The sequence below is a fragment of the Triturus cristatus genome, chromosome 12 (assembly GCF_964204655.1).
Source record: "Triturus cristatus chromosome 12, aTriCri1.1, whole genome shotgun sequence".
Lineage (NCBI taxonomy): Eukaryota > Metazoa > Chordata > Amphibia > Caudata > Salamandridae > Triturus > Triturus cristatus.
The window spans coordinates 207,612,924-207,630,463 of NC_140595.1; the positions used below are offsets into that span (position 1 = coordinate 207,612,924).

At 44.4% G+C, this 17,540-nt stretch overlaps 1 protein-coding gene across 1 annotated transcript in view; it reads left to right on the forward strand.

Moving 5' to 3' along the window:
- The window catches only part of TSNAXIP1 (translin associated factor X interacting protein 1), a 362,126-nt gene that overhangs the window by 208,509 nt on the left and 136,077 nt on the right, over positions 1 to 17,540 (forward strand). Inside the window, exon 7 of the mRNA XM_085637810.1 lies at positions 12,662 to 12,800. Within this exon, the coding sequence (XP_085493936.1) occupies positions 12,662 to 12,800 (139 nt within the window). The remainder of the gene's footprint in view (positions 1 to 12,661; positions 12,801 to 17,540) is intronic.

A 17,540-nucleotide genomic window follows, 5' to 3' on the forward strand; every position in this document is an offset into this window, starting at 1 on the left:
CGCAGACTCCTGGTCCACCACCTCCGGTGGCCTATCCGTCCTACGGGGTGGAGACGCCGAGGCAGGCTCCTCCTGTCCTCGGTTCTTCCCTTGACTGGCAGCTGGCTGGGCCTTTGTTCCAGGCTCCAGCCGGAATGAACTCCCTCTTCGGGTAGTCTCGGACCTTGTGCTAACACAGGCCCAGTCAGGTGTACCCAGCATCTCGGTGTGAGTCCGGTATTCCACCTCCTTCCAAGCGTTGTGCTCCATGTCATTGCCCAGCAGACAATCGACTGGCACGGCAGGGCTTATGGCAACTCGAAGGGAACCTGCAACCCCCCCCCATTCAAAGGGAACCTCGGCCACTGGATAGTGACCTGTTCTGCCGTCAGCCATCGCGGCTGGGTGGAGTACATTGGGAATTACCTGCTCTGGAGACACCAGCTGGCTACGCACCATAGTCATACTGGCTCCTGTGTCTCTCAGAGCCTCCCTCTTTGGCCGTTGATGGTGATCCACTGCCCATACTTTGCGGTATTTGCGGGCACCTGGATCTTAGGAACCATCTCCCGTTCTCCCAGGGACACTAGAGTGACACCCGCCCACTCCCTTCCCTTAGTTAAGGGCATCTCCTCCCCGAGCACTACACTAGCTACTCCGGGGGGCTTTCCTCCAGTGGGAGGGGGTGATCGTTTCTGACACTTCGGATCTCCTTTATAGTGTCCAACGCCACCGCACTCATAGCAATGGACAACCCTTGGCTGCTGACTCTGGCCAGGATTAGGGTTTCTGGGTGGGTTAGCCTTAGAGGTGAATCCTGTTCCCTTCCCTTGGAAGTTATTTTGGGGGCCTTTGGAGAACTCCTTTTTCTTTTCCCCTCCTTCTTTCTTCTGGGGGGCGCCCTGTCCGGCCTTTTGAGTATCCCCTCCAGTCCCCCTTGTGGACACCCGGGTACTAGCCCAGATGTCCGCCTCCTCAGCAAGCTTCCGGGGGCTGGTCAGCTTGCTATCCACCAGGTGTTGCCGCAGTTCAGGGAAACATTTCTCGAGTAGGTGTTCCTTCAGTACTAGGTCAAACAGCTCCTCGTAGTTCCTTACTTCACTGCCCTGAATCCAACCTTCCAGTGCCTTCTTTGCATAGTCCAGGAAGTCCACCCAATTCTGTGTGCCCAGTTTGTGACTACCCCTGAACTTCTGTCTGTACTTTTCAGGTGTTAGTCCAAACTTTCTGAGGAGCGCCAGTTTCATGGCGGGGTAGTGGGTCTGCTCATCCTCTTCGAGGGCCAATAAAGCATCCCTACCAGCTGGAGGCATGTACTTATACAATCCCCCTCCCCAGTACTTCACTGGAACCCCATGGGCCCTCAACGAGACCTCATAGGCTGCTAGCCACTTGGCGATGTCATCACCCACCCCATAGCTAGCTACTATGTCCTTTGGCAGGTAAGGTTTGGGTTCCCTGGTGGACTCTTGGATTTGGCTGCCACCATTAGGAACAGTTGGTGCCCCAATTCTTAGGATCTGAAGCTCTATCTCTTTCAGTCTTATCTCATGAGCCATCCTCTCTTTCTCCGTCTCATGAGCCAACCTCTGTTCCTCCTTCTCCTTCTCCAGCTTTGCTAAATCCCATGTGAGCTGTCTTTTCTCTCTCCGATCTGCTAACTCCACGCTGGATAAGCCCCCGCTAGAGACAGTGCTGCCCTTCCTAGAAAGTGTCCTGGGCCCTGCTGACAGGTTCCCCACCTCAGGTTGGTACATCTCAGCCCCCTCGGGGTCAGGCTCTCCATCCCTGTCTTCCTCCTCAGCCTTGCTTTCTCGGCGTGCCTCCCCCCAAGCCCTTAAGCTGGTTTGGAGTGCACCCTTCTTTGCTCCTGGGGGACAGTACACCCCCTCCCGCTGGCAAAACTCCCTGAGTTGGGCCACAGTGTACGTTTCTAAATCTTCCAGTACAAACTCCATCTTGCCCACTCAGGTTAGAGGACAGGTTTTGTGCAGTAACAATGTAGGGTGGTACCTTTAGTAATACCTCCTCCCACCACCAGAGTAAATTTGGAAAAAACAAAAACCCACAATTAGGAAGGCCGCTCTTGAGAAAACTCCCGGTGTAGGCCTATGGACTACCCACAGTTATTGTTGAGTATATGTAGGCACAGCTCTATCCCACCGCTGAACACCAATTTATGTTGGAAAACCACTCCCACACTAGAAAAGGTGGTGGTGGTCTTCCGGACACACTGTGGTAGCTTGGCTCGAGTGGTCAGGAAACAGGCGCCGTGCTAAGCATACAATATACCCATACAATAACCATGCGTGCATCCGTTCCAAAAACGACTCTACACCGTAAAAATTATGAAAATATTCTTTCTTTATCTTTTTCTCTTAGTTGCTGTTTGGAAAAATAAATAGGTCAATCACAATATACAAGTTTCAATTAGTGCAGGTCAAATAAATATTGGCTGTTTGATGAAATAAATAGGGGTGATCATAAATAACAGGGCATAAATACAAGTGCAATATATACAGACAATTAAATACTTTGAGGCAATAAATACTGTACCAATAAATATTGTACACCATCAAGTCCTGTGGACCTATAAATATAGTGCAGCAATAAATAGGTAAAAATTCAATAAATACAGTACCCCCAATAAATAATTAAAAGTATACAGCAACACTCATGTAATCAGATGACACTTCAATTCTTAAGGGCTGATTTGGCCCAGGCACAGCTTGTAGGGTTGTGGAAGGCTTGTGGGGGGCTACTCCCTGGCTGGGACAAGGCTGAGGCCTAAGCTGAGGTAGATCAAAGGGGGGAATACCAGTGCCCTGGCTTTCTCTCTCCACACAACCTCTCTAGGTTAGTCCCAGTTCACCCCTTGCACAGTCAGGTTGGTTTCAGCACCTCCCTAGCCCCTTAGAGCAGTCTCTCAGGTCTCCACAGGGCCTTAGGCGCCCTCTACTCCACTTACTGCCCTTTTTCTGATGTTCCGACGCCGCTGGAGTCGTGTCGACGCCGTGAGGCGGTTCCGGTTCGGTCTCGGCGGCCTCGGCACAATGTCAGTTCTTTGCCGACGCCGGTAGGCGGTTCCGGTCCGATGTCGGTGGCCTCGGTTTGATCTCGACCTCCGATTCGACGGCGTCGGGCAGTCTCCTCACGATGTCGACTTCGGGCGGCTCCGGTCCGATGGCGCTCTCGGCTCCGATGACGTCAGCCGGCCTGGCCTCGATGTCGACTTCCGGCGACTCCGGGGTGCGATCCTCACCCCCGACCTCCGGTGCTCCTCCTCACAGGCTCCGGGCGACTCCGGAGTGCGATCCTCACTCCCGACCTCCGGTGCTCCTCTACCTCGGTCTCCGACGACTCCGGAGGGCGGACTTCACTCCTCCGATGACGCCGCTCGCTCGACCTCGGTTCACTTCCTCCTCGACCTCTGGTATTCCTCACGACCTCCGTCGGCGCCCTCTTACGACCTCAGGCGGCTCCGGGTACGACGTCTGCTACTTCAGTCAGCGCCGCTTCTCCACCTCGGGCTCCAGGTCTTCAGGCTACTCGACGCCGGACTCCAGGGAAACCAGTTCTCAGGTCAGAATCTTGCTGTTTTCTTGGTTCTAAGGCCTGTTCCTGCTGTCCAGGTCCTTAGGATAAGTTTCTTCTGTCTTCTTCCCACACAGGGCTATAGGCTGGGATCCATCAGTAGGGACAAGTATCAAGGGTGGGTTTATGGACCCCACTCCAGGCACAAGTTTCCACCCCTGCTGCTTCACTCCTTCCTCCTTCACTGTTGTGCTCCTCTCTCTTCACCAGTCAGGTGCCAACTGCCAGCTCCAACTGCCAACTGCCTCTCTTATCCTCCCAACATTCTAAACGGTCTCCAACTGTCACAGAGTTCTGGAATCTCCTGGAATGTTCTGGAAGGTGCTGGTAGGTTCCAGTGGATGCTGGTGATGTCACAGGTGGCCACCATTTTGTGCTCCAGGCCCTCAGACAGAAGTTTCAGGGGTAGCTAAAATGGCTCCCTGAATCTGCAGCAACACTAAAAAGTCTGGTGGTTCCCAAAAAGGAAAAATTCAAACAGGGGTTTGAGGCAAAAGTGGGACAAAATAAATAATGATGAGGAGGGACCACCCAAAGGGCTGACAGGTCTAACAGAGATTAAACAACTTTGGTACTTCTGGAGAGTGTTCTGTGGTCACCAATGCTGGTGGTGGTCTTTCATGGAATGTGTGGCTTTAAGGCCATCCATCAAGAGCTTGTCCCGTTCAGTGGAAGATGAGTGTAAGTCACAATCAAGAGCACAGCCATTCAAGGGGCAACATATGTGAGGAGGCCCTGTGCAGTTCCTACCCTTAGAAGCTGGTATTTTGGAAGGCAATATTTGTTTACATAAAAAATAACAGAAGACTTACACATGTGAGGGTCCTCTGATGTGCTGGGTGCATTAAAACTCTTTGTATAATCCAAAATAATGTTTGTGGTTGATTAATTGCCTTGTTGTGCAAGGACCTTTTTTGCATACATAAAATACCTTTGGTATGGTGTAGCTTGGATTTAAATGTCTTAGGGACTAACCCAAGGGACTAGGGAGGACTGATCTAACAGTAGGCTCATATTCCTAAGATTAATTATATCAACACAGTGCTCCATCTTGTGTGTTGGGGGGAGTGAGACATTAAACTCATCATTAAGATGGATACGGCTCAAGAAGTCACAATATATATATATATATTTTTTAATTAATTTTATTGAAAAGATAAACAGAGTAAAAAAACACCATGAACACCAAAATCATAATAATACGAAACAAAAATTACATATTGTCCAAAAAACAGCATAAATCAATACAAATATCCAACAAATTATAATAGAATAAAAGAGGCACACCATCACTTTACAAAGACCATAAATCACATAAAATCATTACCACAAAAATATAGAAACGAAAAAAGGACAATAAGTGAGTTCAGTTCCAATACTTGGATTGTGAGCCATGACAAGCTGTGACAAAATATGATATATGGGATGGCTGTGTTGTATCATTCTTGCGCATGGAGGAATGAGAAGTGGGAGAACAGGACCTGACTAATAGAGGTGACGACTAGTCCATCGCTCACCCTACAATTGGGGAGGCTGTCGGAGTAGAATTAGCCTGGAGGAGTGTTTGCTGCAGATGTGTGTGGTAAACGCACCAGATGTCCCGCGGCCTGGAGGTTGGGGGCTGAAGTGTGGTATATATTTCAAATTGCATGCTACAGTATGCCAGGCTCCGAAGCCAGGCAGCCTTGGGTGGACGAGCCCGTGACCCCCACAAGACAGCAATCTCACGTTTGTCCAAGAGTAATGCTAGCGCTGTAAAGCGCCTGTAACAGAGTTTAATGTGATTAACCAGCCCCAACAGACCTAGTTGTGGAGAGGGTGCCAGGGGAGTATCTATGATTTGCGCCAGTATTGCAAAAACTTCCTGCCAACAAGCCCAAATAGGAGGACAGGCCCAAGACATATGTATGAAATTGCGATTCTCCTATTACCATGACTAGAGAATCTAGATTTCATTAAAGACACGGAGGCTAACATTATGCATATTACTTTTAATGCGTCACCAAGCAGCCGCATACATCATAAAGAAGAAAGGTTCCAGAATAGAACAACAAGAAAACATAGGTCATGAGGACATAACAATCAGCCTCTTTTAAAATGTGGTATATAGAAGGATAAGTCCCAAAAACTTAAGAGACCAGGTAGATTCTTTAGGTTGTCAAGAAGATATAACAGAAACGAAGAAAGAACTCCTCCAAAAATGAAGATCGTGAAGTTTATGATGGATTATCTGCAAGAAAATGAAAATTATAAGAAGAAAAGAATGGTATAAATCTTCGAAAGAGAAAACAAGTGAGCACTTATAGTGAACATCAGAAATAATTTATGCAATTAGACATTGAGCAATACCAATATAAATGTGATACAATGAAATAACAATATAATTTCAGTTCTAAATCAACCACCCAGGGAAGGGTGGGAGGGATAATGTTAGCCTCCGTGTCTTTAATGAAATCTAGATTCTCTAGTCATGGTAATAGGAGAATCGCAATTTCATTACAAGACCGGAGGCTACCATTATGCATGTTGGTAGCTATGTAGTACAACATCAGACATATGAGAGATTGGTTTACAGTAATGCTTAGCAAAGGTAGTAGAATTAGACCACCTGAGTAGAAGGATTTACTGGCCATAGCGCCTCTGATAGAGTGAGGTTTAAATATATTTAGATCAATACCTGCTAGTTTCATAACGATTTTAACGCATCTAGTGATAGAAGCAGAGCTAATACCTAGGTGAGGTTTAACGAAGGAGATGAGTAATTGATTCACACCAGAAGGACGGAGAGAACTCATTCTATTGTCATATTCTTTCATACTGTTAACAACACAAAGTTTTGGACAAAGGTCAAATTTGGGGTAAAAGATAGAGTCAGACATAGTTTTTGTTCTTTTGTACGAATCGAAATTGACTCCAAACATGTTATAGGATCTATATGAAATATCAAGAGCCTTAACATCAGAAACTCTACGGCAAGAAACTAAGCAAAGTAGAGTGGCTAATTTGATTGAGAGATTCTTTCTATTCAAAAGGTTATTGTCGGGCCAACTACAGAAGAGGTCAAGAATAGTATTGACATCCCAAAGGGATTGGTATCTAGGTTTAGGAGGTCTTCTAAGTCTGATACTTTTGAGGACTCGACAAATAATGTTGTTTTTGCCTATTGTTTTACCATTAATGAGAGCATGGCCTGCGGAGATTGCTGATCTATAGCAATTAATCGATCTATAACTAAGACCTCTTTTGAATTGAATGACAAGGAAATTAACTATGTGAACGATAGGAGCCTCCACGGGATCCAGGTTCCTTTCCAAGCACCAACGTAACCAAACCTTCCAGATGTTGTTATACCGGTAGTGTGTACCGGGGGCCCAAGACTCGCTGAGGAGAGTTGAAGCTGTTGATGAAAGTCCTGTGAAATGGTTGGATCTCCTGACACTCTCCAGGCAAGAAGGTTCAAATTCCCTGATAGGACTAGAGGGTGAATGTGACCGTCCACGTCTGAGAGGAGATCTGCGAGGGGGGGAATTAGGAAGGGAAGGTCGTAAGAAAGTTCCAGAGTAGTGGGAAACCATGCTTGGGATGGCCAGAAGGGAGTCACTAGGACGATTGAAGCTTGTTGAAGTCTGACTTTCTGGAGGACTCTCTGTATCATTGCGAAAGGGGGAAAGGCATAGGCGTTGATCCCTTTCCAGCATTGGAGAAGTGCGTTCACTGCTAGAGCACCCGGGTCGGGCATCCAGCTGTAATAATTCATTAGTTGGAAAGATAGTCTGCTCGCAAAGAGATCTATTTGGAAAGGACCCCAGAAGTTGTTGAGAGAATTGAAAACAGAGGTGTTGAGCTTCCAGTCGCTGTGATCTAGGAGGAACCTTGAGTTCCAATCTGCATATAGATTTCCATGCCTTTCCTTGGATCTCGCCCAAGTTTAAAAAGGTATTTGATTAGTTCTGGGTTGAGATTTGGGGTTTGGCAGACCTTATCCTCGATAAAGGGTCTGGAGCATTCGGATCTTAACAGATTTCGTGTGTCTCTTTCCAGAGGGTTTCTTAACCATTTAGTGATGAATTTGCTAACATGTTCTTGTGGAACCCACTCATTGCTTCTTGGGTGCCTAATATTAAGGGGAGAAAACATCTCTCCGCCTAAGGGGTCTAGGATGGTGTCCTTTGAAGAGGAAGGCAGATCATCATCTAAGGGTAGAGAATTAAAATCCTGATCGTCCTCATCTAGATCGAGGATATATTCGTCAGGAAATTCAGAGGCATCATCATCATTAAAGTCATCGTCATCATCTTGATCAAGATGTGTATCAATTATGTGAGCACTTCGATAGTTTGTGCCGCTAGGGACACCCATATATTTTGTGCCGCAAGGGACACCTTTAAAAGTTGTGCCGCTACGGACACCTGAAGTATTTGAGGTGCGAAGACCTCCCGTCAACTTTGAGGTGCTGGGACCTCCCATAGTGCTCCTGGGAATAGAATCAATATTTTTAATTTTTTTAGATCTTTTTCCCCGTATTTCAATGAGATCGTCATCCGCAAAAGTATGTTGAATTTCATTCTCCTCAGTTGGGAGTGATCTTTTGGAAGTAATAACTTTAGATAAAGTTGACAACATACAGGATCTCATTTCGTCATGAATCATGTTTTTGATTGCCTCATCTTCCATATTAGGGATGGGAGCGCTAGCCTCATCCGAGTCTAAATCAGACATATTGATTAGGGGAGAGAATAATAACAATAATAATAAATATCTGATCCCCTGTATTCAAGATGAATAATAATATATATATATATTTTTTTTTTCAATAAATAATTTTTTAATAAATATATATATTTTTTTATTTTTAAGTTTAAATTAATATAAACTTCCTCTTTTTTTTTTTTTTTTAATTATGTGAGGAAAATATATATAGGATCTGCCTTTCTCTAAAAGATTATTCTGGTATAATTATTATTATTAACTGGTTGGTAAAAGGGGGGTTAATGGAGGTAAATTGAGGTGTTTGAAGGAATCAGGAGTGTTCAGCCGGTTGGATTAACGCTGGAAATAAACGAGCAATACAAATTGAGCTCGAGCGTAGGATGGTTGCTATGCATCCTATTATTTAGAGGAAAGTGCCTTGGCAACGCGCAAACGTTGCGCGCGTGTTGCCAGGGTACTTTCCTCAGCATGCTTCCGTTATGGGAGCCGGGCTCAGGGCGAAGCAAAATATGCGGGCGAGATCCGGCAAACGATCGAGAAAGCAGCTCTCCTCCTCTCGAATGGATGTTTAACGAGGAGGAGGAGTGCGCTGCGAGGGGAGGTCCGGTAATATCACAAAAAACCGGCGAAGAGAGAGTGGTTGCTTTCAGAGCGTAGAAAAGACCGGCATACAGCGTCGATAAGGGTAGGAGGGTAGGGAAGGACCAAGGACCACAATAGGAACTTGGTAGTCCGGCAGGAGGGGGGGGGGAGGGGAGGGAGGGATCCCAAAGAAAGTAAAATTAGCCCATTGGGGTATAAAGATCGTGTTTTAGAGGGATTCAAATAAGCAATGAACAATACAAACACGAATATAAATACAAGATAAAAGTCAATGAAATGGCAATTAAATAACAACAAAGACAGGAGACGTAGTAAAGGTTGACTTATCTGCTTGGAGCCGCATTTAAAAGAGGCTGATTGTTATGTCCTCATGACCTATGTTTTCTTGTTGTTCTATTCTGGAACCTTTCTTCTTTATGATGTATGCGGCTGCTTGGTGACGCATTAAAAGTAATATGCATAATGGTAGCCTCCGGTCTTGTAATGAAATCAGCATCCAATGCATTACACTTGGGGCAATTTGTGGTTTTAGAAGGGTCAAACTTAGCCAGCTGGCTGGGGGTTACGTAAATTCTATGGATGAATTTGAAATTTAGCAATTTGTGTCTGTGGTTGGGAGATACCCTGTGGATTTGTTCGAGGCAGAAGGCCCACTCTTTGTCGGTCAATGGGTGCCCAAGATCGTCCTCCCATCTTTTGCGAGTCCCACTGTCCCGTCCCACTCGGAGCGCCAAACATGCCCTATACAGTTTTGTGACCAGGTGCGACCCGGTGTCGTCTGCGATAAGTAGGGTAAGCAGAGGAAAGTCCTCATACAGGGCGGGAAAGGCAGAGAAAGTGGCTCGAAGTGTCCCCTGAAGCTGGGCCATGTTAAGGGAGTCCACGCCGGTTAGCCCAGGAAGCTGCGTCATGTCAGATGATTTACTTGCCCGGCCATCTGGGAAAAAGGACACAAAGGTATCCAACCCCAACTTGGAGAGAGTGGCCAGAACCCCCCTGTCAGTGGTGAGAGGTAGAAACGGATTTTGAGCAAGTGGGAGGGCAGGCGAGTAAAGAAGGCCAGATCCGAATAGCCGTTAGTAATAATAATTAGTTTACGCCAAACCCAGCACATAGTAGCCAACGGCTGGATGTCTGGCGAATCAAGGGGGATTCCCCTTGGGAGCAGCGACGCAAGAGGAGTCAAGCAGCCAGTTCCTTGTCCGTTTTGGTATAAGGTATCCGGCCGTCCGGGTGGAACCAGTGGTGTGCAAATTGGGCATGCGCCACCAGGAAATATATTTATAAATAATATTTATGAAAGGTTTAAGAAGGTGGTTTGACTGGGCCTGGAGAACGATAGACTATCACATTCCACATCATTGGATTTGCTGAAAAATACATTGAATGTGAAAAAAGCCACCCTTGTCTGAGGATTGAGTCTGAGAGACTTTAGTGACTTTCGAGGAAGATTTTAATGTAAAAGCCTTTTCCCCCACCACTAAGGTTGTGGTATCAGTTTTGCAGTGTGCACTTCCAGACATGGGCGCAATCATTGGTCACCCTGGTCTCTGTATTGAACAGACAATGGCATTGTTAATAAGGTATGAGGCTTCTAACGTGTATGTGGCTGGCAGTGGCTAACTGTATGCCAACAAGTCAGTTGACCTGATGTGGACTTTTTTCTGTTTCCTTCTGCCTGGACTCAAGGCACTCTTGTGGGTGTAACTACACCCCTCAGAGTAACGCTTGTTCTCTTGTGGTAACTAGTGCAGTGCCATTGCATAATATCTATACATCTTGGCTGGGTAAGTAACAATTACAGTTCACCTCTGGCCTGATTTCTATTTTGCACTGTTATCCAGTAGTGGCCCACTGCAGCTTTCACAAAGCACCCATACAACATTGCCTATTATTAAAATGCAGAATTTGGTCCATTTATTTGAATATTCTAGTGTAATCCTCCCTCTACTCACTTGAACCCGGCTTTAGAAAGGGCTTGCATACTTCACATGCTTGCAGGGCCCATTGACTAGCAAATCAGTATGGCCTGGCCCTCCACGCAAAAAAAGTTCGACATCCGTGATCTTATTGATATCAAAACTCAGGGTTGTGGATGCCTCTTATTGTTTTATGCATGGTGGGGTCATGTAGTCCAGTTTCCAGCTCGCTGCCTTGTGGGTTACTCTGTGTTTCTATCACTCAGTGAAGTTTACTGTACCCTCAAACAACAAAGCCTTCCTAGGGTTGTGTGATCGCTTTTCCCACATTTCCAGTCTGCTTGCAACCCAGTGAGTAAGTAAAAAAAGTAAAGTAATTTTTTAAAATTGTTTCTGATTAATTAAAACCATTACAAAAGTTCATAGTAAGTACACATTTCATCAATTTCTGAATTTAAGAACAATCTTTAAAAGAAGAAATAGTTATAGAATAAAAGTTTAAAAGATATTCATGATTTCTTATTTCTCTGAGCACCGTCATCTGTTTTGGATTGTTTATACTTGACTAGTTTCAGGAATTTTACCAACAGTCCATTCAGATGTAAAAGTCTTGGGTCAAAGCATGCAATGACTGCTTGCAACCCAGTGCAAATCCTTTACCAGGCCTGACATACTCCAAGCCTACTCATTAATCCCCTTAGTTTGTTGTTGTTAAATCAACCGTGGGAAATCTCTGTACTCTAGTGAGAGTAGGACCTACAACTCCTTTCTGGAATTGAAAGTATGCTATACAGAGTGTATGTTTCCCGATGTATGTGTATTTCCAAGTGGATAGAGCCTAGAACACAAATTTCCAGTGTTTGAATAAAGACTCATTTTAAAACACAAATACTACAATAGAAAATCTTTACTGTAAGCAACAGTTATGGAAAGTACATTTGTTATCAGTAAGGGAGTGCCTTGGTGAATCCTTTATACACATTTCAGGAAATCTCGTGTAACTGTACTCCAATTTGAATTATTTTGATGTGAGTTCCAAGGAATTGCACTCTCTCAACATAGATACAATCTGGAGTCTCTTGATAATATTATGTGTAACTGTCCGAGATAAAGCCGTCAAGCTAGTCCTTGGTGTAAGTATTTTAATGATGTCAGTGCTTTGTCACATCGAAAAACATACACTATATTGCATGCTTGCAATGTAGACCTGAGACCAGACGCAGAGCAAGCGGATCATTGAGTTAACTTATGACCACCACTGCTTTATTCCAAGACCTCTGTCCAATCACCAAGAAGCAGTTGGCTGACAGTCAACTGCCAGAGACTGATATGTTTGCAGAGATGTCATTTGCGAAAAGAAAAGTAATCAGATTGCACACATGTGCTAGCAAATTTACCTTCTCCTTCAAAATATGAAGTCGTGTCACTCCCGGTTGTTCTGTTACTACTGTGCCCGCATGTTTGAGCACATACCCAAATATCAAGTCCCGCTGTCAAAAGGAGGTAGGTGGAGAACTTTCCTGCAAAATTCAACATGACCTCAAGTGAGCACCTCTAGCAAGCAACACCCCTGCATTTGTGTTCAGTTACATCATTCACTTGAGCTCTTCTCCATCGGTGTTAATGGGGTTGTGCCAAGCAAATGTTTTTTAATCAACGCAAACATTGTCTCATTTTTTCACATCAACTATCAAGAAAGGTGAGGTATTTTTTGCAACCTCACACCGCATAATCTACGTTTTGAGGGTAGGAAATGCGTAAATTTGTTCCAGCTGTAAGGCAGGTGTGCACTGACCCAAACTTGTGGTTCTTATTGGACAGCAGAGGTCTTCTAACACTGTCATTTCCCTTGACAGGTGGCAAAACTGCAGAAAGAAGTGGCAAAGCAGTATCACCACTTTCGCAATGAGTTGGATGCGCGTAGACTGCTGATCTCGGATATCAATGAGCTGAAATTACAACGCGATGATGTGAAACCATCACATTCTCACCACGGTAAGGAATATGAGTAAACAGATTTTTAGAAAACAAAGTGGCTTTCCAACTCGCCACATAACCTAACAGTTTTCTTGTTTCCCCTACCAGGAAGTTAAATAGAAAGGCCTGGTGTCTTGAATACATTGGTGGTGATGAGAAGTTCTATCAAAAATGGGAAAAGTTGTACCTGAAATTGACGATGTGAATCCTTTAGTAATTAGATGGTTTTGATTTGATGAAATCTTGCGTTCAAAAGCATGACTTAATCAATCAGTTCAATTAAACGTTTCCTGGTTATTAGCAGGGATATAGCAGGGATTTAGAGACATATCATGGATGAGGGTATTAAGAGTTTTCTCCTAGACTGTAGTGTGGAAATAATGTTCAGAACTTTAATATTTCTTAAAATATTGCTCAGCTTTTGGGGAGAGGGCACCTGGTGGGGGGATGTTCCGATATTATGGGATCCAAAACACCTCTGATAGATTGGCACTCTTTTATAGAACGGATGAACCACAAATATATTTAGCAGTCGCTTTGTATATCTGGCAAGCTTAGGTGTTTACCATGAAGGCACTGAGGCAGTCTGTCACGAAATAATTGATATATACTACAATAATGTTATTATTAATGCATGCACTCTAACACTTTATAGTGGTAATTTTTATAGACATTTTCCCAATTGAATTTATTTAATTGTTTCATGGGGAATAATTATTTGGACAATTTTAATCAATGTTTTACAAATAGAAGATGTAATTGGTTAACAGCTGAAGTTAACATTGGTTAAGCGATATTTGCTCTATTAGTTAATATTGCACGGCGTAAACAATGACAATGCACCCTATTACAATGCATGTGCTACCCCCCGGGCAGCCGCGAACTCATGTGAAAACACAGAGTGGCTGCAGCACCCGCCTGCACTTTTGAAGGGGATTAGAAATCCCCTTGCAGGCAGCTGCAGTCAGATTTCAACGTCGGAACGCGGGATGTCCGAGTAAGACTTTAAATGGAAACCTGTTGGCTTTGGACGGTTGATACTTTACAGCTACCATGCTCATACTGGACGCCATCTATGAAGGATTATACCGAATATCCTTTATAAATATCGCCAACTTTAATACATATCACCATTAGGACTATATGAGGGTCCATTTTGTGTATACATCTATATGTGAATTATAACACGCAAGGAATGCAATATCTTTCCTATGGTCCCCTCATTTTATTAGAGACATAACGAGTCTTAAAGGATTACATATACCGATTTTGGAGTATTATCCTTTCCCCTCAAAGAGCCCTGACGAAGTTCCTGTACGGAACGAAACGCGTTGGCTGTGCATTTTTCGTGTTAAAATCATCAGAACAAAAAGAATAAAAAGAATAACAAGAATAAAAAGAAAGAAATATTACATTATTTGGACTATTTGATTTAATGTGTTCAAATTTAATGAGTGCACCTTCCACCTTTGGACTTAAGCTGCAGTCAGTGACTGCACCCGCCTGTAAGTGGATGTCTGGGGGGTCCACAGGACCCCCTTTCTCCCCCCCCAGAGGACTGCTTTAAGGGGGAACACTCCCTGTGAGTGTGCCCCCTGAGAGCTTCTTTGCCTCTGCGCCCACATCTGTAATATGGCACGGGTGATGAGGCAAAGGAATTTCCTCATTTTCATAGGACACCCGCTATGCAAATGAGGGAACACCCCTTGAAGGTAGCGGTGGCGTTTTAAGTGCGCCAGTGCTATCAGTATTACTGAAGGGGATGCACAAGCGTCTTTTCCCCCTTCTGTAATACCAGAGTGCCCCCGGAGCATGCAAAACCTGTTGCATCCCCGGGGCACTTATTGTAATACGCCCCCAGTATGTTGGAGTACTAAGAATCCAATAACATCTGACACTACATTTAGATTTGCCAAAGGATCCTTTGAATAATATAGAACTAAAAGGGTTCTTCAATCAGGCAAGTTTAATCCAGATTTATAGATCCCACAAGTATATAATATGAAGTGCTCTCTCCATGAGTGAGATAGATTCCGCCCAGATGAATCTACGTTCTGGACCAGGACTCAGTGATGAAGCATGCCTCTGAACAGCTTTGGAAGAGTGTCTTTAAATAAGATCTGGAATCATTCCTGAAATGGTACCGGGATTACAATAGTAATAAAGTGGGCAGCCATCTCTGTAGTTATTGTTGGCTGGTACTAGGAAGCCGAGTCAGCCTACTGAATAACTTCTATCTCCCTATAAGTTTTGAATCTTTTGCCAAATTCTTTTAACCAATACTCCCACATCTAGTCATGAGAACATGTGCCTTCTCAAGGAGTTCATCAGGGTTTCAAATTGCTTTCTTGCTGAAATCCAACTACCACACATACAGAACATTTTCCATTCTGTTGATAGTCGTCTGTATAACTTTCACTACATTCGTTCATGTTTCTCTTTTGGTTTCAATTGTTTGTTTATAGATTGATCGAAAATACAATTTCTTCATCAAAAATGTCCAAAACAGCAACCATAAATACATGGGTAAAACAGTCATTAATTAATTAAAATTAAAAGAAGATCTGAAAACCAATACATGCACAGGTACAAGGTGAAAGTGTTAGATACAAAAACAGGTGTTCCCCACACTCATCAGTTCGCTACAATTTTGCTGGTAATTTCTTCGCCACAGACCATGCCGCAGAGAGATATTTAGAAACTGTCACCACAATCACTCTTGCAGATTCTCAAGGCATTAATGCGATTTGTCAAGCATAGGTGCCTGCAAGGGGGAACAATCCACCTACACCTGGGGTTCGAATATTTAGGACAACAAACATCAGGGGCCACATTATACATAAAGTGCATTTTCATTGTTTGGGCCGGGAGCACCTTTAAACAAGAATTGGCATAGCCAATAGGTCTCGCATTTGGGACCTTATAAGTGTTTAGCCATGCAACAGTTGCATAACTAAATACTTATAAGGTCCCAAAAGCGAGACCTATTGGCTGTGCAAAGCGGCCCTGCGGCCGCGATAGTGAAAGTAATTGCGGTAAAGTGCGGCGCGCGCGCCCGCGCACATGCACTGTAGCTCTAGGCTGGCCTGGTAGCACTTTTTGGAGCCCTCTCAATAAGTCTCGCCAGACCAGCGCATGCGCTGGGTCAGGCGAGACCTGAAAGGTCCACCCGGCTTGAACAATGAAAATACGCCCTATTGCGGTCAATGCGCTGCCCCCAGGGCAGGCGCGAACTCGTGCTGCCCCCAGGGCAGCACATTCAAGTGAAAAACGGTGCGGCTGCTTTACATTCACTCTGTGTTTTCACAGTGGAGGCGGCAACCCACCTGCACTTTTTTTCTTTCAAATCTATTTTATTTAAATCACAAGTATATAAACAGTAATAACAATAAACATAAAGGAGAAAAAAAGAAGAAAAAAAAAGGAAGTGAAAACAAATGCAAATCGACAGCCCAGAGATAACAGCATTGAAGTCCAAGAGTCACATTTCCGCTAAGACTGAACTACTTTACAATATCACATGCCACACCATTAAGAGATGAGAGAACACCATATGTGATCTGAAGATTTGAACAATGCAAGTAGGCTGTTCGATACTAAAGATAATAAAAGAAAAAAAAGAAGAAGTGGGGGAGCAAAATATCACTCTATAGAGAAGGAACCCCTTTGAGGAGAGGGAAGAGAATGAGGGAGGCCGGAAGTGAAAGATCATATTAGTGCGCCCCCTTTTAGGTGGGGCAGTCAGTGCGCCTCCTGAGGGCTTCTTTGCCTCTGCGCCCATGTCGGTAATACGGCGTGGGTGCAGAGGCAAAGGGATTCCCTCATTTGCATGGTGCATGCCCCCATGCAAATGAGGGACCGTCCCCTTGAAGATAGCGCTGGAGGCAGGCCCTTCTGTAATACCAAAATGCCTCGGGGGTGCGCAAAGCGGGCCTAAAAGTCTGTTGCGCCCCCGTTGCACTTTATTTAATACAGCCCCAGATATACCGCTGTTTCCTCAAAAGAAGTGCAAAAGCTACAATACGGCTGCCCAGACTTGGAGGAATACCATAGTGCAGTATGACCAGCCATTGGTAAAGTCCCATAACTAAACTGCTGGAACAGCATGCATGCATACAATGGACAAATGTAATCGAGGAATTCCTCTGCCTTGGGCACATGTTTCTGCATTAAAAAACACCTAGTAAGTTTCTCCCTATAGCTGGAATGCCTATTTTGGGCAGCATTCATCTCCCAATGTCTTAATTTGATCATTTGGGACGCATTGGCTGGGATATACGAAGGGTCTTCTGAAAAAGTAGCTAGACCCAACCCCATCTATGTGTTTTTAAATATAATTCAGCCACTTAATCTTATTGGAAGTTTGAAGTTTGATGATATCAGTAAGTCCCGCTCTATAGTCCTGCAGATCATTAGTGGCCCAAATACGCACCAGAGCAGTTGTCTCCAGGCTGCCAAATAGGGGACATCATTGATGTCAAGTTCATATAGTAATGGCACCAAGGGTTTCAAGTGTAGTATTTTTCCATGCCCTTTCAGTAGGGTCAGTACGGGCACATATCAATAGAGAATTATTACTTATTCAGGGTGACAGTTGCATAGCACTCAGCACTAGCTTTGAATATTGTTATTACATATTTAGGTTGAATGCCCTTTTACCAGTAATTGGCCTTAGAGACTGAATTGTCATTCAAATGTGCTCGTGACCCTTCAAATACTATGAAAATAATTTTTCCTATGACTTCTGAGCTGATAAAA